The 26,971-nt window shown below is 44.9% G+C and overlaps 1 protein-coding gene across 1 annotated transcript in view; it reads left to right on the top strand.

Moving 5' to 3' along the window:
- The window catches only part of GP5 (glycoprotein V platelet), a 141,418-nt gene extending 116,060 nt beyond the window's left edge, over positions 1-25,358 (top strand). Inside the window, exon 5 of the mRNA XM_056563551.1 lies at positions 25,231-25,358. Within this exon, the coding sequence (XP_056419526.1) occupies positions 25,231-25,358 (128 nt within the window). The remainder of the gene's footprint in view (positions 1-25,230) is intronic.
- Positions 25,359-26,971: the final 1,613 nt, after the last annotated feature.

Genomic DNA, 26,971 nt, shown 5'->3' on the forward strand with positions numbered 1-26,971 from the left:
TATAGCATGGAGACAAAATCATGTGTAGGGTTAACTCACAATTAGATGTTTTCCTCTGCTCTGAATGAGATTTGCTCACTTTTTTCTTGAGGTCACTTGATTTTTTTATTTGACTGTTGTGTCAAAAATTTAAATCACACAGGTCTCAGCCCTGGGACCTCTGTGTTTGTGAGTTATAAACTAGTGAAGTGTGCAGTAGCTGGCTCCATAGTTTTGATATCAGACAGTTTTACATCAATGGAAATTAGAAAGTTAATGATAGAATGGGCAGGAGTTTGAATAGTTTTCTGTGTATTTTACTATCTCATCAGCAGTAAATAGTGGAGGAGATATTAAAAAAAAACTGTCTAATTCTTACACAGTCTGGAACAACAAATACAAAGAGGGGTGCTCCTTGGTGCAATATTGTAGGGCTCCATTGGTTTGATAGAAAAAATTGCATGTGGATAGGTGCAACTTTCTTGTAGGCATGGATAGATAAACATCTTTATAAAATCTCATTCCTTTACCAAGACCCTATTACCAATCACATTTTATCAGTTTCATTAAAAATTATGCATACTGTCCATCTTCTCTGTACTGTCAGGGGAAGGGGTGTGAAGCTTCGATCTCCTTGAACCCCCGTCCCTGCATCTTGAAGCACCCACCCCAATAAAGGTGACCCCAACCACAAAAAGGCCCCTTCCAATGCTGAATTACAGAAAGAACTGGGACTAAAAGGAAGTGCACGTGAGGTCAACAAGCCGAATCAGTACTTGAAGATTATGTATCAACAAAATCAGCAGGAAGCAAGTAATCAGGGTAAAGTTCAAGGGTAAAAGGCCAGGAGGTCAAGAATAAGCAGAATTAGCAGGGAAGAGGTTAATCAGAAGCCAAGCAGTGAGTCAGAAACATGGGCGTTTCTAACATATTAGAACAAAATGTGTGGCCCAGTACAGGAGTTGCACCCCTGTACCCTAGCTGCCTGTCTGGCAGACTCCATACAGTGACCCCTGGGCCCGCCCTGCAATTATGTTTTACCTAATGGCTTTAAGAACTGTTGTCATGTGATTGTAACCCAGTGAGGTTTCAGTGACCATGTGACCTAAGGGTGACCTATGGGACCCGTCCTAGTCTCCCGCATATAAGCCCTGGGTGGAGCTAGTTCGCTCTCTTGGAGCTTAGCTGAGTTGCAGTGAGGTCAAGTCCTAGATGCGTGTCTGGAGTCCAGAGGAGGCCTAAAGTCAAGCAGCCACAGATTCTCAAGTCCATTGCCCCACAGGTCAAGTCAAAGCCTGGTAAGTTACAGAAGGGGTGAAGTCAGTCATAGTCTGTCATAATCAAGTCAGTCCAAGTCATCCTGTCTCAAGTCAGCGTGACCGGCATCCAAATTGTCCAAGTCCACTATAAGTCCCAACAAGCCCTAAGGTCTCTAAAGTCACTAGTCACCTCCGTGGGCCTAGCCAAGCTGTATAGACTGTTACACCTGTCTGACTCAGTAAAGCTGCCATTGTTCTGTAATTTGGCGTTGGAGTCATTTTTTGCTCCCGTGCCTAGCCCAGGATCCAGCGGTATTCCTTCGGGTGGTGTAGAGGACAAATCAGGCCCTGGCATCACAAACACAAGGGGTTAATGCCATCTGCCCCTAGGGTAATTCCATCTGCCCTGCATCACAGCCTCACCACAAAAAAACATTAGTGAGGATATATGGGAAGCAATCTGTTTTGGCAAAGGCCTGTTCTAAATAGCCTGGGCTGTGACAGCATGAGGCGTGGCACAGTGAGGGATAGACATGGCTCTCTCTTGGCAAACCAGTTTCCTGGTAGTGAGGCTGGTGGCCCTGGTAATAGAATTATGTTTACATTATTGGATGCAGAGCTCATCGCTGGCATACGAGTAGGCAAGTACATTACAGCACCCCTGTAGAAGACCATTGTTAATTCAATGTTGGGTAGTTGTGTCATAGAGTTTTCATTGTATATTAAAAAGGAGTATTATTTACCTTATTATTGGGGTTTTAATGGAAAATAATTAATGTTGACATTTTCATTTCCACGCTTTAATAAGATCAAATGAAAACCTGATCTAATTTCCATTACTCTCCATGTTTTGATGCCACATGAATAAAAATCAATTACATTTTTATCATTTAAAATAGCTATTATAAAGAAATGACTTTGTTGCTGTTCATCACTGGGACTTGGCAGATGGTAGAATTGCTTGTTCTTTCAGCCCCCATCCTGCTCTAGGATCTGGATTTAGTTATTACATATATATTCAAGTTTTGCAGCGCAGGCACTTTTATTTTTTGCTATTTATATAACTTGTAATAATCCAGATGTGTGCTTATTTGTTCCAGATTACATCCCAATGAGACATTCATTTTTCCTCTGTTAGATTTAAAGTGACACTCCTGTTTCACTTAACAAAAATCATGATGATCCTGAAGAAATTCTGTAAAATAGAACTGTACTAAAATGGTCCTTCTTAATGGTCCTTTTCACCTGCCATTTACTGATCGATACAGTGAACTGGTCAGTGTAAACTGGCATTCACTTGTACAGTAGTAGTGTGTGTTACCTGCATTTATGTGCACTATGAGAATAGTTGCTGGCGTGTATACATACAATATGTATCTCCTTTTGCTCTCAGCATTGCTAATATTTACTATAGGCCTAAAGAGAGTCTGTCAGTAGAGATAGGTGAATTTTTCAAAAACTCAACTCGGCCGATTCACCAAATTTTCTGAAAAAATTAGGTTTGATATGAATTTAATCGTGGTAAATTTCTATTAAAAATGGCTATTTTCAGGCTACATAGAGCATCCACAGGGGTGTAAAACACTTTGCCTTGCCATGACACGCATAGGGAGTGTGCTGTGTTAGTGAAATAATACTGATATTAGAATTACTGCCACAGAGAGGCACAATGACAGAGTCTGGATGTGGCAGCAGGGTCGGTAGACCATATGGTGTCACAATTGAAGAGATTAAAGAGATTTTTTAAATGTCAATTGAAGATTTTAAAGAGATTAACAAATTTAATGTGCCAGCAGCATGAGGAGATCACATAGCGGCACAATGACAGAGCCTGGTAATTGGAAATGGTACACTTGAAATCCTTTTTTGAGGACCCATTGGAGGGCAAGTCTGGTGCCAGTAGCTGCGGTAATTCCAGCTCCATTAGCTAGAGGGAGGTTGTGTGTCTTTTGAGCTCCAGACTTCCAGGAACTAGGCCTAAGCCAGCAGAGTTCCCAACTAGCATCTTCCCAGGAGTGTGTGCAAATGCTAATGCAGTGGCCAGCAATAGTGTGGCTGCTGGTGTCTGTGTCACCCCCATCCCTGCTTTTCCCCTCAGTGAAGATAATGGCAGTAAAGGTGGAGAAGGTGGTAAAAGTGGCTGGGGGTAGTAAAGGGGGTGCAGAATCTAAAGCAGTGACTGTTGATGTTGGTGCCCGTGTCACCCCCACTCCCAGTTTTGAAAGGAAAGAAAAAACAGAAAAAAACAGAAGAAAGAAGAAGTAATAAAGTTCATTTTTTCTTCTTTCCTGCAGTCTGGACCTGCTGGTCAGTGGGTTCAGGCTGCTGCGCCCCCCAAACTGGCAGACTCCATTTCTGAAGTGGAACAGGGCCAGCATGGGGGGTACAGTGGAGCACTCAAGATGGCTGCGAGTGCTACAGTGGGTGCCGGAGACCCCGCCAAGTGTCCTGTCGGTAGGGATGGGCAGGGCATGCTCGGGGTCTCTGCGCGTTCCCAGACATGCTTAGAGGGTGGTCCGGACATCGGACCTTGTCAGTTCGGGGAGCGGTCCCCTGGACGGACCAGATGTCGCGGGTGTCACCCGCTTGGGGGGCAGGCCCCTGGGTCAGGTTTCCAGCAGTGATCTTAGCGCTGCAGGGTGCTTCTCTGTGAGGGGGGGAGTGCCCAGGCAGCTGGTGCTGGCACTATGGAGCTTCCTCCACCCGTGGAGGGGGTTTCTTGTGAGTCAGCAGTAGGAGTTGGGGCAGGAGTGCACTCGGAGGGGCAGCTCCCATCCAGGTCGGTGACACCGGCAGCAGTGTCCATTGAGGGGGTGGGGCCTCCTGCCCCCACGCCAGAAAATGTCCCTGAGCCCATGTTTTCGGAGGGATCAAACAAACCTGCTGCAAAGAAACCGAAGAAGATAAAGGCTGGCCCAGCTAGCAAAGGTGAAGGTGTAAATAAGAGCTACGAATCTAATAAAGGGAAGGTGGAGTAGAAGGAGTGAGTGCAGTGTGCAAATTAAGGGTACCAGCAGTATGAATGAGAGGGGTGCTAATGGAGTGAATGTAAGGGGTGTTAGTGGAATAAACGAGATGGGTGCTAGTAAAGTGAACAAGAGGGGTGCTAGTGGAGTGAATGAGAGGGGTGATTGTGATGCCATCAGCAAGAGAAAAAAAAAAAGGTTAACGTGGCTGATGTGTGTGAAAGTAAGGGACCATTTTGACTCGTAACGAGTCGCTTTCTTGTCCTGGCTTGGGAGGTACGGCGATGTGACGGACATGCCTAAAAAGAATTTTAATGAGTTTGGTATCTGGTCTGGGGCCTGGACGTTTTCCGTCAAATTAAAACGTTCAGGGAGCACTGTTGCCCACATGCCTTCGGCTGCTTTTCTTGGGAGAGACAGGATCCATGTCTTCTATCAGGGGCAGCCCAAGGTCTGTCACAGTTGCGGCAGCCCCACCCACTTTAGTGCGGCCTGTACTGTACAGGTCTGTGCTTTGTGTGGTAGGGTAGGCCATCTTGCCGCCTCCTGTAGGCAGATCAGGTGCAACGTGTGTGGTGTCTTGGGGCACCCATTCAGTAGTTGCCCTAACGCCTTTGCCCGTGCGACAGTCGCTTCAGCCGGGGAGAGTGGTAATGTTGCCCTGGCGGGGGAGGGGGCAACAGGGCCAGTGAGAAGGAAAAATCATGCTAAGCTAAGGTGGGAGGATGACCGTATAAGGGGTGTGGAACTGGAGGCGGCTTCTGTTCCTGCTCCCAAAGTTAGTCCTGTAATCACTGAGGCCCTGGAGGATGACGTTCTGGAGGAGGAGATGAGGAGAATGTCTATAGAGGAAGACGATGGGGCCGTTCTTTCAAATTCCTCCCAATATGAAAGTGTGGATGAGGAGAGGGAAGAGAGGCCAAAAGTGAAGGGCAATAAAATGGGGAAGAAGGGGAAGAAGAGGTCAGTGCCCTCTGTAAAGCCCCATGCTGCAGACCGGGTCCCGAGCGGAAGCCTACCGCCCCCTCTGATTGACTTGTCTAACCGGTACTCCATCCTTGAAAACATCTCTTCCTTGGAGGGGTTGGGGGCGGGGATGGGGTGCCTGCAGTGGAGAAGCCTCTGGGGGGAACTGGACCCTGTCCTGTTGGGGGGGGGGGTTCCCCTGGGGGTGGGGCCAACCTGGAGCCAGGCGGAGACGGGGACCCAGTAATGGATCAGTCAGAATCTAAAAAAAGGGCCAAAGATAAGGAGGCCTCTTCTTCTGGTGATGAAGGGGCCAGGAAAAGGCAAAATGAGGGGGCTAAGGCCATCTAACTCAATCACCAATAATGGCGTTGTCACGATGCCGGCTGGCAGGAGGTGGATCCTCTGTGCCAGAGAGGGATAGCGAGGACCGTGCTAGTGGACCGGTTCTAAGACACTACTGGTTTTCACCAGAGCCCGCCGCAAAGCGGGATGGTCTTGCTGCGGCGGTAGTGACCAGGTCGTATCCACTAGCAACGGCTCACCTCTCTGGCTGCTGAAGATAGGCGAGGTACAAGGGAGTAGGCAGAAGCAAAGTCGGACGTAGCAGAAGGTCGGGGGCAGGCGGCAAGGTTCGTAGTCAGGGGAGATAGCAGAAGTTCTGGTACACAGGCTTTAACACACAAAACGCTTTCACTAGGCACAAGGGCAACAAGATCCGGCAAGGAAGTGCATGGGAGGAGGATAGATATAGTCAGGGACCAGGTGGAAGCCAATTAAGCTAATTGGGCCAGGCACCAATCATTGGTGCACTGGCCCTTTAAGTCTCAGGGAGCTGGCGCGCGCGCGCCCTAGAGAGCGGAGCCGCGCGCGCCAGCACATGACAGCAGGGGACGGGAACGGGTAAGTGACCTGGGATGCGATTCGCGAGCGGGCGCGTCCCGCTGTGCGAATCGCATCCCCAACGGCCATGACAGAGCAGCGCTCCCGGTCAGCGGGACTGACCGGGGAGCTGCAGGGAGAAAGACGCCGTGAGCGCTCCGGGGAGGAGCGGGGACCCGGAGCGCTAGGCGTAACAGTACCCCCCCCCTTAGGTCTCCCCTTCTCTTTATCCGGTAACTGCCTCCCCTGGGATGAGGACACCGGGAAAGGATGGAGGGATTCCTCAACGGCAGGCAGAACAGCAGGAGTAGGAATGGGGAGAGAGGGCAGAGGGCGAGACCTGGCACGGGGCAGTGTGACACCAGGACGAGGGCCATGCGGGGACACAGGGGCTTGCCTGATGGGACTGGGAGGGGGGGAGAGGCATTTCCTGTGGCAGGCAGAGTCCTTAATGACCTTAGGGGGACCGGATACAGGAGGAACCACAGGGTCACGGCAGGGAGTACTGGGAACCGGTTGAAGGCAGTCCTTGGAACAAGAGGGGCCCCAACTCTTGATCTCCCCAGTGGACCAATCCAGGGTTGGGGAATGGTGTTGAAGCCAGGGTAGTCCAAGGAGAACTTCAGAAGTGCAATTAGGAAGGACCAAAAATACAATTTCCTCGTGATGAGGTCCGATGCACATTAGGAGGGGCTCCGTGCGGAAACGCACGGTGCAATCCAACCTGGCTCCGTTGACCGCGGAAACGTGGAGTGGCTTGACAAGACGGGTCACCGGAATGCGGAATTTATTCACTAAGGACTCCCGAATAAAATTCCCAGAAGCTCCAGAGTCCAGGCAGGCCACGGCTGAGAGGGAAGAGCTGGCTGAAGTAGAAATCCGAACAGGCACCGTGAGACGTGGAGAAGCCGACTTAGCATCAAGAGACGCCACACCCACGAGAGCTGGGTGCGAGCGTGCGTTTCCCAGACGTGGAGGACGGATTGGGCAATCCACCAAAAAATGTTCAGTACTGGCACAGTACAGACAAAGATTCTCTTCCTTACGGCGATTCCTCTCTTCCAGGGTCAGGCGAGACCGATCCACTTGCATGGCCTCCTCGGCGGGAGGCCTAGGCGCAGATTGCAGTGGAGACTGTGGGAGAGGTGTCCAGAGATCTAAGTCTTTTTCCTGGCGGAGCTCTTGATGCCTCTCAGAAAAACGCATGTCAATGCGAGTGGCTAGATGAATGAGTTCATGCAGGTTAGCAGGAGTCTCTCGTGCGGCCAGAACATCTTTAATGTTGCTGGATAGGCCTTTTTTAAAGGTCGCGCAGAGAGCCTCATTATTCCAGGATAGTTCAGAGGCAAGAGTACGGAATTGTATGGCGTACTCGCCAACGGAGGAATTACCCTGGACCAGGTTCAGCAGGGCAGTCTCAGCAGAAGAGGCTCGGGCAGGTTCCTCAAAGACACTTCGAATTTCCGAGAAGAAGGAGTGTACAGAGGCAGTGACGGGGTCATTGCGGTCCCAGAGCGGTGTGGCCCATGACAGAGCTTTTCCAGACAGAAGGCTGACTACGAAAGCCACCTTAGACCTTTCAGTAGGAAACTGGTCCGACATCATCTCCATGTGCAGGGAACATTGCGAAAGAAAGCCACGGCAAAACTTAGAGTCCCCATTAAATTTGTCCGGCAAGGACAGGCGGAGGCTAGGAGTGGCCACTCGCTGCGGAAGGGGTGCAGGAGCTGGCGGAGGAGATGGTTGTTGCTGCTGTAGCTGTGACTGTACTTGCTGTAGTTGTGACTGGAGTTGCTGTGTCATGGTGGTCAAGTACGACAGCTGGTGATCTTGTTGGGCGATCTGACGAGCTTGCTGGGCGACCAGCGTAGGGAGGTCAGCGACAACTGGCAGAGGAACTTCAGCGGGATCCATGGCCGGATCTACTGTCACGATGCCGGCTGGCAGGAGGTGGATCCTCTGTGCCAGAGAGGGATAGCGAGGACCGTGCTAGTGGACCGGTTCTAAGACACTACTGGTTTTCACCAGAGCCCGCCGCAAAGCGGGATGGTCTTGCTGCGGCGGTAGTGACCAGGTCGTATCCACTAGCAACGGCTCACCTTTCTGGCTGCTGAAGATAGGCGAGGTACAAGGGAGTAGGCAGAAGCAAAGTCGGACGTAGCAGAAGGTCGGGGGCAGGCGGCAAGGTTCGTAGTCAGGGGAGATAGCAGAAGTTCTGGTACACAGGCTTTAACACACAAAACGCTTTCACTAGGCACAAGGGCAACAAGATCCGGCAAGGAAGTGCATGGGAGGAGGATAGATATAGTCAGGGACCAGGTGGAAGCCAATTAAGCTAATTGGGCCAGGCACCAATCATTGGTGCACTGGCCCTTTAAGTCTCAGGGAGCTGGCGCGCGCGCGCCCTAGAGAGCGGAGCCGCGCGCGCCAGCACATGACAGCAGGGGACGGGAACGGGTAAGTGACCTGGGATGCGATTCGCGAGCGGGCGCGTCCCGCTGTGCGAATCGCATCCCCAACGGCCATGACAGAGCAGCGCTCCCGGTCAGCGGGACTGACCGGGGAGCTGCAGGGAGAAAGACGCCGTGAGCGCTCCGGGGAGGAGCGGGGACCCGGAGCGCTAGGCGTAACAGGCGTTACTCATCCCACTGACACTGGCATCTATTAATTGTGGCAGTATTAAGTCTGATACGGCTATATTTGCAGCCTTTGATTTTCTCGGCCGCTCTTAGTCAAAGCCATGACTAAGAGCGTCAGCTCGAAACGCGTTAGCGTTTCACCTCCTTTTTATCAGTGACATGTCACTTGCCACCTCGTGGCTACCCCCTTTTTTGGTTTCAATATGCACGATTAAAAGCTAAGTTTTACTGGATTACTTTACACCTGGAAGCTGGATACTTTCCTTTGTCTTTGTATCTTCATGGTACAAGGAGTGGTGGCTCCTTGCATCCGAGCTCCGTGACTATTACCAGATGCATACCACACTTCCTCACTAGAGTTTCCAACAGAATCTCCCATCAATAGGCTGGGAAGGGAATTCCTCTATTCCCAAGTTCCGCTGTTATCTTGGGTATGGTCCAATTCCTTAGGAAAGGAACACTAGCATGTTCCGATGACCTGGCCACATTCTCCATAACAGAGGCGGAGTCTTATATGTCAGAGGCGTGAGACATTCTGTAAAACCCCAAGAATCCCCCAAAAGAACAACAACTAATATGAAGGCGTGTCGGATTTAGACAAAGACCACTGAAGCGACCTGTAGACGTGACAGGCCCTGTGCAATTATATGTGAACCAGGTGCAACTAACTGCCGATGACCATGTTGCAACTTCACCTTGTAACCTACAGAGTATGTGATACTATCGTGAGTACAAGTGCACCGGAGTCCATGAAGTAATTGCAACCCAAAGGCATGTTGGGTTCATGAGGCGACTACCAAGGGCCTAATTTAAATATCCCTTACCCGAAACATGTGATGTCACTATACCGTCTGTAACTACCATAGTGTCACAACCAAAATGAATGCAACTAGAAACACTCATCCAGCTACCTAAAATAACCACTAAATGCCCCACCTACCCTCAAGGTTCAAAAGCTAAAGTCAGCCACAAAAGGATACTGGAAGGAGAAGGTCAAATTCCAAGAATCCTGCAACCGTAGAAACAGGATTGTGAATTCTGTCATGTGCAAACCAAAACAAGATTAAGACATGTACCACGTCTGGAACACCAGACGATAAGAGATCCTTAACCGACTACGATAAGTAACTTGCTTCAATCAATCTAGAGCTGAAAACGTATGTCCTGAAAAAAGGCCCTAATATGTCAAAAGAACTGCAAAATCAGTACGTACCTGTAAACGTATGATGAAAATTAAAATGCGAACATGCATTGCATGCACCCTGTGAATCTTGATGCTGCGGTGACCAGAGGACCCAATTATGAGACGTAACCAATAACTTCAAATCATCTGCAAATGAGAACAGGTATCATACCGTATCCTACAACAAAATAAGGAACTCAACCTATCAACATACCTAGCAAATGATGAAGCAAAAGGTGACTGAGTGATTTATAGAATGGATCTTGAAGCATTCATATTAATCCCTCCAATATGAATGAAACTATAATTGAAAGCAAATATGATAATACACCCAACACTAGTGTAAAACCTAACTAGCCTGATTACATACCAAAAGAGCTTATGATGACTATGTGAGCGTAATTGTAGTAATGGCACCACTCTTGATGCTGAAGAACCAAGTGACCCAGCTACCCGACTGTAAAATAATAAACCTGAAACCTATCTATGCAACACAAAAATTCTTCTATTGTAAATACGTACCAGAATGCTGAATCACACTGTACTTGCATCAGATAAGAAATTCTACCTATAAACAAACAGACTCATGAAGGCCATAACTACCACCCTCAGATGCATGTAAATATGAGTCCTGTTCTTACCTGAACAACCTAAATTAATTCACAAGAATTGATGCCACAAGCAAAATGACCTGCACCAATCTAGAATAATCAAGACATTTTTTTTTATAAGCAAAGTAAATTAAAAAAATGTATATTATATTTACTACAGATAATCGTAATATGATTATGATGAAACGTAACATCTCGTGAAGCCATAATGACCGTGGATGTATTGTGACAATGACCAAAACGTGGTGACAAATCAAGATTGAATATATAATATGAGTATGTCTGAACCTTGGAACAACTACATGAAAACAGCGGAATCCTAAACACTGCCGACTGCAAAGGCTGACTACCAATATCCCCTCATCTACTTGTGACCAACCTGACTACTAAGAACTGGCACCCAAACCTATAAGCGGAGCCGCCATAATAATAATTGTCAGAGGCAGAGGAGTATCTGTTATGTTTTTGTTGGTACTTTTGATATGTGTGTGTGGTGTTGTATGTTATTATTTTGATTATTATTTTTTTATGTATGTTTACATATGTATATATCAGTGGTGTGCTTATGTTTTTGTTTTGTTTTCTGTTGTGTTTTCTCCAAGTATGTTTGGTTTGGGTTATAGCTGGGCAGTGCAAAATTTTATGTTTATATTTTGATAAGCCAATTTGTGCTATATTTTCAATTTGTGTGTGTGTGTGTGTGTTTTGATAGCTTGGTTAGGAAACATATGAATAGTAGGAATATTTTAGTTACATAAATAAATATTTTATTTATTAAAAAAAAAAATTCTAGTGGTGTGCTTGTTATGTTTTTTTTATGTTTTCTATTTTTCCAGAGTATGGAAGATTTTGAGTTACAGCCGCTGGTGCTCACTTTTATGTTTAAATAAGTCAAGTTGTGCTATTTTTATGTTCTTTTTTGGTGTTTGGGTGTGCTGATTTGGTAGTTTGATAGTTTGGTTAAGAAAATAGGCATAGTTTAGTATTTTAGTAAAGCTAGGCTGGCCAGTTAGGAAGGGTTTTTGTTCTTGTAATTATGTTATAGCTGGTTAAGCTTCTTTAGTTTCTTATTATGTATTGTACAAGTTTTTGTATTTTTTATAATAGTGTATAATTGCTGCAATGTAAACAATGAAAAAGCTTGTACTTGTATCTTAAAATTGAGCTGGCGGTCCGCCGCGAGGTGAGCTACCACCAGTTCCAGCCCCTGCCTCTCAGTGCCTCCTGATGCTCATGACTGAGTGTCCCAGGGGTCCAAAGTGTTTACTTTGAAAAAATACTGCATTACCACAAAATCAATATAACAAGGAGATCACATTGCGGCACAATAACTGAGCCGGGAGGTGGCAGCAGCATGACAAGACCATAGGGCGGCACAATGACAGAGCCTGGAAGTGGCAGCAGCATGAGGAGACCATATGGCGGAACAATGAAACAGCCTGGAAATGGCAGCAGCATGAGGAGACCATATGGTGGCAGAATGACACAGCCTGGATGTGGCGTCAGGCTATGTAGGCCTCAGAGCGGCACAATGACAGAGCCTAGAAGTGGCAGCAGCATGAGGAGATCACATGGCGGCACAATGATACAGCTTGGAGGTGGCGGCAACCTATGTAGGCCATAGAGCGGTACAATGACATAGCCTGAAGGTGGGAACAGGATCGGGAGAACATATGGCGTCACAATTGAAGAGATTAAAAAGATTTTTAAGATGTCAATTGAAGATTTTGAAGAGATTAAAAGGGGTACTCAGTTGGAAAACCTTTATTTTTTTTTTTTTTATGAACTGGTGCCAGAAAGTTAATTAGATTTGTAAAGTACTAATTTTGACACCTCTGTCAGTTTTAGGAACTGTCCAGAGTAGGAGCAAATCCCCATAGCAAACCTCTCTTGCTCTGGACAGTTTGTGACAATTTGTCAGCAAAGAGCACTTGTGCTCAGGCAGAAAGGAAATTCAAAAAGAAAAGAACTTCCTGTGGAGCATGCAGCAGCTGATAAGTACTGGAAGGATTGGGATTTTTTAATAGAGGTGATTTACAAATCTGTTTAACTTTCTGGCACCAGTTGATTTAAAAGAAAATGTTTTCCAGTGGAGTACCCTTATAATCCTTCAAGTACTTCTTAGCAGCTGTATACTACAGAGGAAATTCTTTTTTTTGTTTTGTTTTTATTTCTTTTCTTTCTGTCCACAGTGCTCTCTGCTGACACCTCTGTCCATGTCAGGAACTGTCCAGAGCAACATGGGTTTGCTATGGGGATTTTCTCCTGCTCTGGACAGTTCCTGACATGGACAGACATGTCAGCAGAGAGCACTGTGGACAGATAGAAAGTAAATCCAAAAAGAAAATAATTTTCTCTGTAGTATACAGCAGCTGATAACTACTGGAAGGATTAAGATTTTCTAATAGAAATAATTTACAAATCTGGCACAATGACACAGTCTGGAGGTGACGGCAGCCTATATAGGCCGCAGTGCAGCACAATGACAGATCCTGGAGGTGGCAGCAGCATGAGGAAACCATATGGCGGCACAATGAGAGACCCTGGAGGGGACAGCATCAGCACTAGGAGACCATAATGCGGCACAATGAGAGAGCCTGGAGGGGGCAGCATCAGCATGAGGAGACCATATGGCGGCACAAGAACAGAGCCTGGTGGTGGCAGCATCAGCATGAGGAGACGATATGGTGGCACAATGACAGAGCCTGGAGGTGGCAGCATCAGCATGAGGAGACCATATGGCAGCAAAATGACAGAGCCTGGAGGTGGCAGCAGCATGAGGGTCATGCCAACTGAGAGTTAATTCTGAGGAACCCACCGACTGTTGACTGGAGGTGTTGGATGTCACTTGGGAGGAAGTGGATGACCGAGTTAACCAATCAACATGGCTGCTGAATTGCTGGTCAAGACATGACCGCTAGCTGACACTGGGAGTTCAGACCTCTCGCTGCAACTCCTGCTGCCACACGCCCCTACTCTGCTGCGACCTCTGCCTGCGCCTGATGAATTTAGGCGTGTGCACGTCCTCGCACCTCTCTGCCTGACATACTTGTGGAAAAGGGGTGTGCGTATATATTTCACTTTTTTTTTTTTGCGTAATACGCCCCAGTACGGTTGCACCAGAAATAAATGTAACAATCTAGTGTGGAAGTCTTTTAGTGCTTTTACACTTACTGCCCCCTATCAGCTTCAACCAGAAGAAACGTAGAACTGCTGAGTGCGTATATATTTCACTTTTCACACCCCAGTACGGTTGCACCAGAAATAAGCGTACACTCTCTCTCTCTCTGAATTCTGCCTGCCTGCACTATGGTTGCTTGCAGTCTTTGAATGGGGGGTGCTTCCTGTGATGATCGCAATTGGCGATGAGTATGAAACAACTTCTAAACTCTCCCTGCCTGCCTGCAGTGATGCAGGCTTGAGGTAAATGGATTTCCCCTGTGCTGATCTCTCTGTATTGTCAGTAACAGTAATGCTGATAAGTGACCACACAGTGCCTGCTCTCTCTCTCTAGCTAGAACAAATGCAGGCTTGAGGTGAATGGATTTGCTGCTATTGTCAGTAACAGTCTCTGCTCTCTAAGCAAAATGCACATCTTCTATAATGGCTGCCGAATATATAGAGCTATGACATCACAGTGGTGGCTGGCTGCTGATAGGCTGAATGCCTCCATGTGATTCAGGATGACCCTGGCTACCCGCCTCCAGCCTCCCAGAGTACCTTGCCCCATGTCCTCACACGTGTAGCTGTCATTTTAGCCCCAAGGCCCCCACAAAATGTAGTAAATGAAGTGATTTGTTACCACGTAGTGTGAGGAAATTCAAATTCGTTCCGAATCACATTTTTCATGAAATTCGGAACGAATTCGACTTCATCAGCTTTGATTTGCCCATCTCTATCTGTCAGCTTATTTTCCCCTTTAAATTACATGAAGTGTTGGATAGATGCTTGAAAATGTTTTAACGCATATTCCTGTGGCAGGAGATGTCAATGAATGCCTTATAAAATCATCTCATATTCACAGCCATAACAGTCTAGGCCAGATGCCACCGTAAATGGCTAAGCTGGCTTAAAGGCCATCTGTGGCCGAAAACAACTTATCCCCTATCTGCAGGATAGGGAATAAGTTTTTGATGGAGGAGGGTCCGACCGCTGGCCCCCCTGGGCCCCTGGCCCCCGTGCAGGAGGCGTGCCGGCCGAAGCGTGACATCGCAGCCGACATGCCTCCTCCATCTAGTTCTATTGGAGAGGCGGGGAAGCAGCGTTCGTGCCTCCCCGCCTCTCCCATAGAACTGTGTGGAAAGGGTCGTAACCGTCGACCTCTCTAGGTCCACGCTATGTGCATTAGCACTCTCACTGAGCGCTTATGTGGGGGCCCCATTCAGGAGATCGCTGGGGGTCCCAGAGGTCGGACCCCCACGATCAAACACTTATCCCCAATCCTGCGGATAGGGGGATAAGTGTTAAAACACTGCAGATGTCCTTTAAGGGCTGTAACATTGCTTTCTTCTTCACTCCACAAGCCTTTCCACTTGATTGACATGTGGGCTTCCAGCAGCAAATCTCACTGAAGTCTTTGGATCAGGTAGGATAGTTATTGAGCATGCACCACTATCGGAATGCATGGCACTGGTGAAGGAAGAAAACATGGTAGCTTGGCAAAACACTCTTCGTACAAGAGTGCTCATCCTTTACATGAATGCGCTTTAGTATTGTACAGTATGTGTACTTCATTTATGTTTATTACCATTTCAATGCTATGAATACTGCAGCCATACATCAATAAACAGTGTTGATTATGTACCAGTTTGTGCATGTCTACTTTAAATAATGGTTTATGAAATTTTAGATTAAAGTATACCTGTTTTTAACAAAAACTTTTTATATAATGTATCAAATACCATGATATGTATATTTCTTATATACATTGGTTAAAATTTGTTTATAATTTTGGGTGAAAAAATGCTGTCCCTGCATCTATTGCTTGTGTGTCTCTGTGAGGAGACCAAATACAGGAACTTTGGGCACGACAAGCAGGGCTCTGTGCAGGCTCCTGGCTTGTCAATCATCCTGCTGTGTGAGCTGGAGGCATGTCACAGAGAATCAGTGCACAGAGTCCTGCTCATTCTCAGTGCACAGTGCCCTATTGTCCACAGTGCACAGAGCCCTGTTTGTCCTCAGTGGACAGAGCCTCGCTTGTCCTCAGTGTACAGAGCCCTGCTTGTCCTCACTACACAGAGCCCTGCTGGTCCTCAGTATACAGAGCCCTGCTTGTCCTCAGTGTACAGAGCCCTGCTTGTCCTCAGTGTACAGAGCCCTGCTTGTCCTCACTGCACAAAGCCCTGCTCGTCCTCACTGCACAGAGGCCTGCTTGTCCTCAATGCACACAGCCCTGCTTGTCCTCAGTGTACAGAGCCCTGCTTGTCCTCAGTGTACAGAGCCCTGCTTGTCCTCAGTGTACAGAGCCCTGCTTGTCCTCACTGCACAAAGCCCTGCTTGTCCTCACTGCACAGAGGCCTGCTTGTCCTCAATGCACACAGCCCTGCTTGTCCTCAGTGTACAGAGCCCTGCTTGTCCTCAGTGTACAGAGCCCTGCTTGTCCTCAGTGCACAGAGCCTCGCTTGTCCTCACTGCACAGAGGCCTGCTTGTCCTCACTGCACACAGCCCTGCTTGTCCTCAGTGTACAGAGCCCTGCTTGTCCTCAGTGTACAGAGCCCTGTTTGTCCTCAGTGCACAGAGCCTCGCTTGTCCTCACTGCACAGAGGCCTGCTTGTCCTCACTGCACACAGCCCTGCTTGTCCTCAGTGTACAGAGCCCTGCTTGTCCTCAGTGTACAGAGCCCTGTTTGTCCTCACTGCACAGAGCCCTGCTTGCCCTCACTGCACAGAGCCCTGCTAGTCTTCAGTGTTCAGAGCCCTGCTTGTCCTCAGTGTACAGAGCCCTGCTTGTCCTCAGTGTAAAGAGCCCTGGTTGTCCTCACTGCACAAAGCCCTGCTTGTCCTCACTGCACAGAGGCCTGCTTGTCCTCACTGCACAGAGCCCTGCTTGTCCTCACTGCACACAGCCCTGCTTGTCCTTAGTATACAGAGCCCTGCTTGTCCTCAGTGTACAGAGCCCTGCTTGCCCTCAGTGTACAGAGCCCTGCTTGTCCTTACTGCACAAAGCCCTGCTCGTCCTCACTGCACAGAGGCCTGCTTGTCCTCACTGCACACAGCCCTGCTTGTCCTCAGTGTACAGAGCCCTGCTTGTCCTCAGTGCACAGAGCCTCGCTTGTCCTCACTGCACAGAGCCCTGGTTGTCTTCACTGCACAAAGCCCTGCTTGTCCTCACTGCACAGAGGCCTGCTTGTCCTCAGTGTACAGAGCCCTGTTTGTCCTCACTGCACAGAGCCCTGCTTGCCCTCACTGCACAGAGCCCTGCTAGTCTTCAGTGTACAGAGCCCTGCTTGTCCTCAGTGTACAGAGCCCTGCTTGTCCTCAGTGTAAAGAGCCCTGGTTGTCCTCACTGCACAAAGCCCTGCTTGTCCTCACTGCACAGAGGCCTGCTTGTCCTCACTGCACAGAGCCCTGCTTGTCCTCACTGCACACAGCCCTGCTTGTCCTCACTGCACAGAGGCCTGCTTGTCCTCACTGCACAGAGCCCTGCTTGTCCTCACTGCACACAGCCCAGCTTGTCCTCAGTGTACAGAGCCCTGCTTGTCCTCAGTGTACAGAGCCCTGCTTGTCCTCAGTGTACAGAGCTCTATTTGTCCTCACTGCAAAGAGCCCTGCTTGTCCTCACTGCACAGAGCCCTGCTAGTCCTCAGTGTACAGAGCCCTGCTTGTCCTCAGTGTACAGAGCCCTGCTTGTCCTCAGTGTAAAGAGCCCTGGTTGTCCTCACTGCACAAAGCCCTGCTTGTCCTCACTGCACAGAGGCCTGCTTGTCCTCACTGCACAGAGCCCTGCTTGTCCTCACTGCACACAGCCCTGCTTGTCCTCAGTGCACAGAGCCCTGCTTGTCCTCAATGCACAGAGCCCTGCTTGTCCACCCACACTTCTTGTATTTGGTCTCTTTACAGAGATACACAGGCAATAGTTGTAGGGAAGAAAAATATGCATACTTTTTAACCAATGTATATTACAAATATACATATAATGTTATTTTCTGCATTATATAAAAAGTTTTTGCTAATGACAGGTAAACTTTATAGAGGACCTATGACCAACCCATAAAATTGATAATTCATTTAATAGCTGAGGGTGCCCTGATAATGCACATTTTAAGAGTTTATTGATACACCCTCCCATTCCATGATATCAGGGTTTATAGTTTGACAATTTAGTTAATCAGTCAGATGAGCGTGAACTTCATTTTAATTATTAGAGTGAATATCAGTTCTCTGCATAGTGTTTTTTTTTTTATTTAGTAACAGTATGTTGATAAAAAAGTAATCCAAATTTTAATCACCCTTTTCCCATTTTCAAAATAAAAAATGCAAAAATAAAAATAAATACGTTTGGTATCGCTGCATGGTATGAACAATTATAGCATTCCTGATCCTGCATGATCAACAGCATAAATACATGAAAATACCAAAGTCAAAAATTGGATTTTTTGTCACATTACATCCCAGAAAAAATGTTATAAAAATTCCAAATCCTTTGGAGCAACACATCAGCATAAGTAGAATTGGCCCTAGCAACATTGGCCAGGATTGGCACCCAGCCCAATGAATGTGTTAATGCGTGCATCACCACGGTGAGCACCAGTGAACAGGAGCAGGGACTCCTGCCTTTGATGGTGACTACATCTGTACCTTTTCACAGTTGATATATCCCATGGAAAAAGGAAATCGGAAGTCAAAACCACACCAAATACAAAAAAAGTGCCCTTCTAATACAGAGTGAAATCTACTGTTTGTTAATAGTTGACTATGCTTTTGAGTTTCATAAAAATTGTGTATACTATACTCCTAAATGTGCAAAAACATAGTTACTTTTTTACTTAATTTGATAGATTGAAATGAATAGACACTGTAATATTTTTTTGAAATTGGTTCTACCTGCTTTACGAAATATATTATTAAACATTGACTGGTGGGGATCCAAACTTTAAAACTGTTGCTGATCTTGAGAATCCCACATGTGTATCATTTCCCTATCAAACTGCGTGGGAGTTACAAAAGTCTGCCCTTCCCTCATAAATGGGAATCTTCCTATGCACGGGGCAACCTCCACCCTGTTCACAGATGACTGTGAACCACCGCCTCATGTGGTGGTCGATACTCCCCCTCCAAATACAAATACTGTATCTCCGGCTCTGCCATAGAGATGCATGGAGGGGGAGTGTCAAAGCGGTGGTCCACAATAATCCGTGCATGGAGTGGAAGTCGCTCGGTGCATGAGGAGAGCCAGGGCGTCAGGCAAGAGATTGCCAGGGGTTCGACAGCTGGGACCCCATCTCTCCTCATGGATAGGGGATACATTGTTATGTACCAGGTTCCCCCTTTAAACTGACCTGTTGTATGGATTGGATGGGAATCACAGTCACAAGTCTAATATTAACTTAGGAAAGAAGACATTTCTTAGGCATGCTTAGGCATTTTATGAGCAGGATAATGACAGCAGGGGAGGCAGAGGCTACAGTAGCATGCACTCTGGGCCTTGAGCCTGATGGGGTCTGAGGGGTCAGTCTGCCGTATAAGAAAAGATCAACGCTGTTAAAGAGGTATTCTTACTTCATAAAGTTATCTCTATTTGATTTGAATAGGGATTAACCAGTGAATATGTGAGGGTCCAACCACTGGAGAATTGTGCCCCTGTATCGATAGAGCATACAGCTCATAGTGAGGCCAACACTCCATTCATTCTTTGTGTAGTTTCCAGACATGTTCAGAGGCCTCATAAAAATTCAATGAAGCATTGTGCGCATGTGTGCACTTCTGCTCAATTTATTCGAAGGTCAAGTGTTCTCCAGATCGTCAGGGGTTCCAGTGGTTGAGGTCCCAGAATACAGGGTCGCAGCGGGCCGTTTCCCAGTGGTCATACATTTTTGTTACTGTGCAAAGGGGATAACATTTTCCGAAATGAGAATAATTATTTGAAAGGAGGTGTGTTACACATTTTGCATCAGAAACAATTCGTTTTCAGTAATGCCATTTCTTATTAAGTAATGTGGATTGTATTCTTATGTGGGGGGGGGGGGGGGAAACATGCATAAAAATGTTAAATTTGGAAAATCCCAAATTTTTGTCTGCTGATGGCAATTAAACAGCAATTAAATGTAAATCTACAGCCTTTTCATTACTTGGTTATAAGGAAAGCTGCTACTATGATTTATTCCGATGTTCTGGAGGTTTTAAGGACTGGATATATGAGATTGATCCTGGAAGCAGTCAGCTAAAAGGGTCTGCCGAGTGCTGAAGTGTGCTTCACCTAAAAGTTGTTTCTCCTCTGAAGTAGCATCAGCACAAGAATTGTGAATTGATAGCTTCATTAAATGGGTTTCCATTGCTGACTAACTCAACAAAAGCCTAAGATCACCATGAACCATGCTAAGCACCAACTGAAGTGGTGTAAAGCCTGGCAATCTGACCGATAAACCTGGGTTTAGCAGATTCTAGAAACATTACCTAACAGAATGCATGGTGGGTGTTTTTTTCAGTGTTTAAACTATATTTCCAGTGAAGGATGTTACCGCTACATCATAATATCACACTTTAGACAATTATATGCTTTCAACTTTTTTAATGGAATCTGCAAGCTGTAGCAAGACCTGCAGCCACCATTGGATAGCTCTCTAGGTATAAAAGCATATATTTCCTGGAGCTGATAGGGGTTGCCAATTTTATATACTGTCAATTGTCACGGGGGGAAGTGCCAATACCTGGCATGTCTCTGTGCTCGACCTCATCTCCCAGCCCCTCATTGATTTATTTACAGAGCCCTGTAAGTCAGTCAAAAAGGGGACGGGAGGTGAAGACAAGTGAAGATGTGTGCCAGGCTGTGGCACTTGAGCTCGGTCCCACCTTCTTGACACTTGGCTACAAAATAAAAAGCAACTATCATCAGCTCTAAGAAGGGTACAATTTGCTTTAATACCCTAACAGCTATCCAATGGTGTCTGCAGGTCTTAGCAGAAATCAAGTTGACAGATTCCCTTTAATGGACCTTTCTTGTTCCAGCATGACTCAGTGTCTGTCTATACACATTGTTTTATGAGCTTGGTCAATTAGAACATCAGTTTCCGTTGAGTTTACCTTAACTCCATCAAACATCATCCATCATCCGTCATCGGTGTCTGACATCACAAATGCTCTTTTGGCTAAATGGGCACAAATTCTTACAGGCACATTCCAAAAACTTGTGGAAAACCTTCCCAGAATAGTTTTAAATTGTATTCACTATTAAAAAATGTAGGGCTTGCACTCCTATAGCATTATTATTTGACGACATAATTTGCAGATGTTGTTTTGTAAACCTTGTTCCTTCATATATCTTTTATGGCGTCAGCTATTTACATATAATTACTAAAGCCTATACATAGAGTTTACTGAAGCCTCGAAAGTGACTTAATCTAACTATTCTATTGATATAGGTGAATACAGCAGCTGTGATGTTTAGTAGCATGTGAAATATCTGATATAAATGTAAATAGAAGAAAGATTTCTTTCTCTGCGAAATGATATAAATCTAATAAATAACCTATTTGTATCCAGAAGCTCAGTTTCTAGAAACTCCATGTGCCCTGCCCCTTCCATGGTGAAAAGTATGCATTTGTTTAAATACTCATCATTTCTAGGAGTGAAGGAGCCTCAGTGAAACCTTCCTCCCGGAGTGTATTAATATGAACTTTTGCTCAAGCACAGGATTAAACACAAGACAAAAACTTTTTTTGTCCCCCAGATTAATAGCTTAATCACTGGGAAATCCCATTCCACAGTCAGACAAGCAGCTAGGAGGAGGGCACTACCCACCAACCACCAAAACTACTATGACTCCTGGAAAAATTGAAGAAATACTTTAACCTATTGACACATCCCCCTCTGCTGATTCATTGATCTCAGAGCTTTATATAGGAGGGAACCAAACCACTCCTCAGTCTATACAGCTGCACCTCAGAGAGCTACAGCATAGCCAACAAGCAGGGTAGGTGACATCTGGATTCTATTATTTCGCTCATTTTCACGCACATGTGCAGCGTTGTTGCTGTCCTGAGTAGAATTACTTTTAACTTAAAATTTCTATATGTTCACTAGACTGAATAATTCTATTTGTGCTAACATTTTCTAACAACTATTAATATTTTGTAATATTTAATAAACCGATCTTATTCTGTTGTAATGTACAGACAATTACATCCAATTGTATATTCATTGTGTGGTCTAAGGGACTTACAATTTTATAATCTATAACAATAAGGAAAACCACAGCCTTACAGTTTAGATTTCTTTTTTTTTTTTTTTTTACTGTATTGTAATATAGGTACAGTTTATATAGAAGCATCATGCCTCATTGTATGTCCTTCAGCCTTTTTAGTGTGTGATTCTACAAGTCTGGAGCTTGATACTTGAAGGACTTACTTACACTTGGATTGGCGAGTTTCTTTAAGGACACGTTTGTAACCTGTAAATACAGGCAGTGATTTCTCTTGTACACCAATAAGATTAATGTGCTATGAATGAATCCAGCTCGGCACAGAGTTAATAACAAAACATTTCCAGTGCTATGTATGCACAAGCCAAAGCGCTCAGCAATCCACACGTATTGTTGAAATGCACAGATTTTAGACCTGGATGAGCTGGCTTGGAACAATTCCAATGAAAATGAGGTTACTTTTGGATAAGGATCCAGTGATTCAGTGCATGCAAAATCCAATATTGGGACCACATGAATATGTTTGTCAGGAAATCCTTCTACAAGGATAAGACAATGTTTTGGCTGTGCTCACAGTGTTTCCAAGACAAAACACAGCTTGTATACATGCATTGAGGGATTTGCTGCAATGGGGTCATGATAGGAAAATAGAAAAGAACACTATACCCAGTAGATGAGTTACATGGAAGTAATCGTGTTATATGTAGAGATATACAGATTCTTGTAAAAGTACATGGCTAAAATACATTCAATGGAGCTTATCAGTTTTCAGTGCTTTTTACCTTAATAAGTTTATAACTTTTTTTAAATTTTTTTTATATGTTTACTGTTTTGTATTTTCATGTTTCCTTCTTTTTTCTACTGGGATGTGTTCATGGGAAAGAAAACATTTATACCTTAAAAAAAGAAGTATGCAAAAATGATACAGGATAATTCTTAGATTTGCAATGGGCATTTGCTCCTACTCTGGATAGTTTCTAAAATGGACAGAGGTGTCCGCAGAGAGCACTGTGGTCAGACGCAAAGGAAATTAAAAAAGAAATTAACTTCCTGTGGAGTATAAAGCAGCCGATAAGTACTGGAAGTATTACCTTTAAGTATACAAGGCTTAATACTGGTGTAAAGCATTTTACTACTTGAAATGTAGCTAAATATTCCACAATTAAAAAAAATTACAGTGATATATGGTTTAGATGCTAGAACGTGCCAGAAAAGGTGCATGCCAAGCATGTTCTCTCCCAGCTCTCTGCCATGTGACTAAGGTGGCCTCACAATGTAAGTCTATGGGACCATGTGCTCAGAGAATGAAGAGAGAAGCACTTAGGCGTGCATGTCTCCTAGCTCATTCTAGCAATAGGTCAGGGTCTGAACACTCAGACCCCAACCAAAAACTTTGTCAGATTTTATTCTCTAACAAACCATAACAATACCTTGTGCTTATTGCCACTGAAGTAACATAGAAATTGAAATAATACCTAGAACCCCCCAAAGAACCATGGTTAGGATGTTGTTTCAGTGATGATATAATCTTTTCATAGCATTTAGATAGAGTTTGCAGTTTGGTTTGGTCACCCTATATGCATGTCAGCTGAGTAGTCCAATTCTTGTCAGATTGGGTGTGGAATAAAGCATAGCCTTGTATATTACATACTGTATGTAATGTCACACCAAGCAGATACTTCACATGCCTAAATGATGATGAGTTATAATGTTTTGATTCAATGCACAGACAAAAAAGGAGCCCTATATGCCCTTTTATCTCCAGTACCTTATCAATAACATCCTCGCAAGCTTTTAAATTTGTTACCAAAGGGCCTTCCATGCAATCTATTGGGCAGTAGGAAGATGATTTCATGGGGCAATGGGCTCCAGCGCATTTCACCGGGTACATATACAGTTTGTCCAGCCATGTCCTAGTGGTTTCACCTCTGTAGGTAATTGCAGACAAAATTTAACTACATGGTTATTATATGTGAAAAAAAAATCTTATATTTTGTTTCTTAAACCAGTGTACTACTATTGGGGCCACTAATAAAATATATAATGTATATATACATAAAACCATATGTACTACTAGCAAGAAACAACATACATTCTGACTTAACCTTTGTTCACACTTAGTTTTTGCCTTATATCAGGGTTTCTTGCTTTTAGTGGCAAGGATACTGTAGTCTGTAGATATTGCCATCAACAGCAGTAGAACCTCAATGGAAACCTAATGGATCCAATTATAAGAATGGAAGCCACAACATTCCTGTGAAATACCAGCTTTGGGGCTCATGTGCACAGAGCCTGTATGGTAGCACGTTCCGCCTCTATCGGTGTATATTATGGGTTTATGGACACATGTATGCGAAACCTCTGTGATTGCTGCCTTGCTCCCTAGAACCAATACTCCTGAGATAGAATAGCTCCATAGTCTAATATCATTCCTATAAGCATACAGTAGCGGTGGACTTGACACAGAGCACCATGTCTCCATTGGTATTCAGTCCAGTAGCTGTTTTCATTCTGGAAAGATAATTCCACTTAGTGTTGATCTATGTGTTGCCAGCATTGTGGCCTTTCCATGCCCCCATTATCTTCGCTTACCTCAGCAGTATTCTGGGAATGTGAGTTTCTATATCCCTCTGCAAATAAATTGTAGACTGCAAGTGTGTCTTTTTCCATCTCCTTCATGTGTGCTGTACCTTATTAACAAAATCTTCAACTCAACAAACAAGAAACCAGTTCAGAAGAGGAATTCTTATAAGTTTCTTGAATATTTGACTGTTTAACACATAGCAGTTAAAACAGTGTGGCAAAATATATGTAATTTGAGCACCCTCAAAAGGGGATATTTATCAAAACCAGTGTAGAGGAAGAGTGGTGCAGTTGCCCATAGCAACCAATCAGCTCGCTTCTTTCATTTTTCCCAGGCCTCTTTGAAAATGAAGGAAGCTATCTGATTGGTTGCTATGGGTAACTCAACAATTTTCCTCTGGACAGGTTTTGATAAATCTCCCCCAAAGAGATTTCTATGAAAATTAACAAAAAATGATTAATCTAATCTAGTTGCCCATAGTTTAACATACAGGACTAGTAGTTTAGGGTTGATCTATGGGGGAGAATTATCAAAACCTGTGCAGAGAAAGAGTGTGCAGTTGCCTAGAGCAGGAAAAAACAAAAACACAAAATAGGAAATTCACAGCTAAAAAAAAAAAAGACAGAGGGTCCGGCACTGCAGTCCCAAAAGGCGATCAGTACGGAGAATGGCACCTGTACTAGCACCTGGGAGGCCGTGAGGGGGTGCAATCCAACAAGAGACGCTACAGCATATAATTCAAAAGAGTAAAGGATGCACTCACCCAAGCCTTTAATTTGCAGCAATCTTTATTCCATATTCATAGGAGTGACAAAGCGGGTAGACGCAGAGGAGAAGCCTCGGCAGCCCGAGGAAGTGCGCTTGGAGCGCAAGAAACAGTTCTATCGCTGCGGGGCTGCTCCTCTGCGTCTACCCACTTTGTCACTCCTATGAATATGGAATCCTTTACTCTTTTGAACAAGATAGGAAATTGGTTGTGTCCTGAGGGCAAAATGGGCTGTGTCTTCAAGAGGTTTAGCTCATTGCCATGAGGGAAATCTACAGTAAGAACTAACTTGATTTTGACATCCATGTTACAGTATTTCATTATATATATTTATATATATATATATATATATATATATATATATATATATATATCCTAGCTGTGGGATGTTGTTGGATTTTGTAAGGATTTAGGCATTGAACCCATGTCTAAATCCTGACAGTATCTAGAACGTGTGTACATGGTCTTAGGTCACATGACAATGGAGTGGAGATACCTTTCTCAAGCCAAAAAGCGACATGGAAAGCAGCCTAGGACCATAATGAAGCTGCAATTTCATATCTGCATTGCGGTCACAATGCTGGACCTCAAACCACTTACATTACCAAGGGATCCTATTATGATGTAAGTCCCGTTCAGCCCAAACTTAGAAGGTCTAGGAGCTGTTCTCTTAAAGGGAAAACAATTGTTTTCAAATCATCTGGTGCCAGAAAGTTAAACAAAAAATCTTAATCTTTCCAGTATTTATCAGCTGCTGTATGTATGCTCCAGAGGAAGTTGAGTTGTTCGTTTCAGTCTGACCACGGTGTTCTCTGCTGACACCTCTGTCCGTGTCAGGAACTGTCCAGAGTAGTAGCAAATCCCAATAGCAAACCTCTCCTGCTCAAGACAGTTCCTGACACAGACAGAGGTGTCAGCAGAGAGCACTGTGGTCAGACAGAAAAGAAATTCAAAAAGAGAAGAACTTCCTCTGTAGTATACAACAGCTGATAAGTACTGGAAGGATTAGGTTTTTTAATAGAAGAAATTGACAAATCTGTTTAACTTTCTGGAACCAGTTGATTTGAAAAAAATAAAAAAGTTTAAAAAAAAAAAAATAGAATTAAAAAAAATGTTTTCCACCGGAGTACCTCTATAAAGACAAAATGTATCCAGATTGGAACACAGTACTCCTCTACAAAAGACAAATAGATAGATGGGGCAATGATTTGTAAAAAAAACATCCTTCATGTTACAAACTGTGCATAATGGATTCAGTCAAGCATGCCATTGCAAAGCATGGGGGTTAGGACGATTGAGAGAAGGATAGGATATGTATTAATGGACAGAGACATTAGTCCTACTGTCAGAAAACCACTTCCTGTCCAAGAAACTGACTTTAGAATTCTGGAAATGAAACATCTGAGTTCACCATATGAACCCTTCACAAAGCTCCTTCGTGTAAGAATTTAGGGTGTGTTCATATATGGCAGATTTGTTGTACAAATGTTCCATAAATCTGTATGAGGTTTACGCTGCTGAAATAACCATATTCAGAAGTGTAGAAAAGATTTTCAGTCTAATAAATTCTGCAACAATTCTGCCATGTGCGAATGTACCCTAGGAGTTCTTATTTTTGGTTGGAGCAATGCTTTAAAGCAAATAATATAGGCAGTAAACATGGCACAGGCAGTCCAGCCAGCAGTCTGCAGTGTGTGTGGGCACCATTATTTTTCCAGCAAACACTTTCAAGTTTATGTAAGCAATACTTACAGGCTTCCAGACATCCCTTGTTTATTCT

This window comes from Hyla sarda, chromosome 3, assembly GCF_029499605.1.
Source record: "Hyla sarda isolate aHylSar1 chromosome 3, aHylSar1.hap1, whole genome shotgun sequence".
Taxonomy (NCBI): Eukaryota; Metazoa; Chordata; class Amphibia; order Anura; family Hylidae; genus Hyla; species Hyla sarda.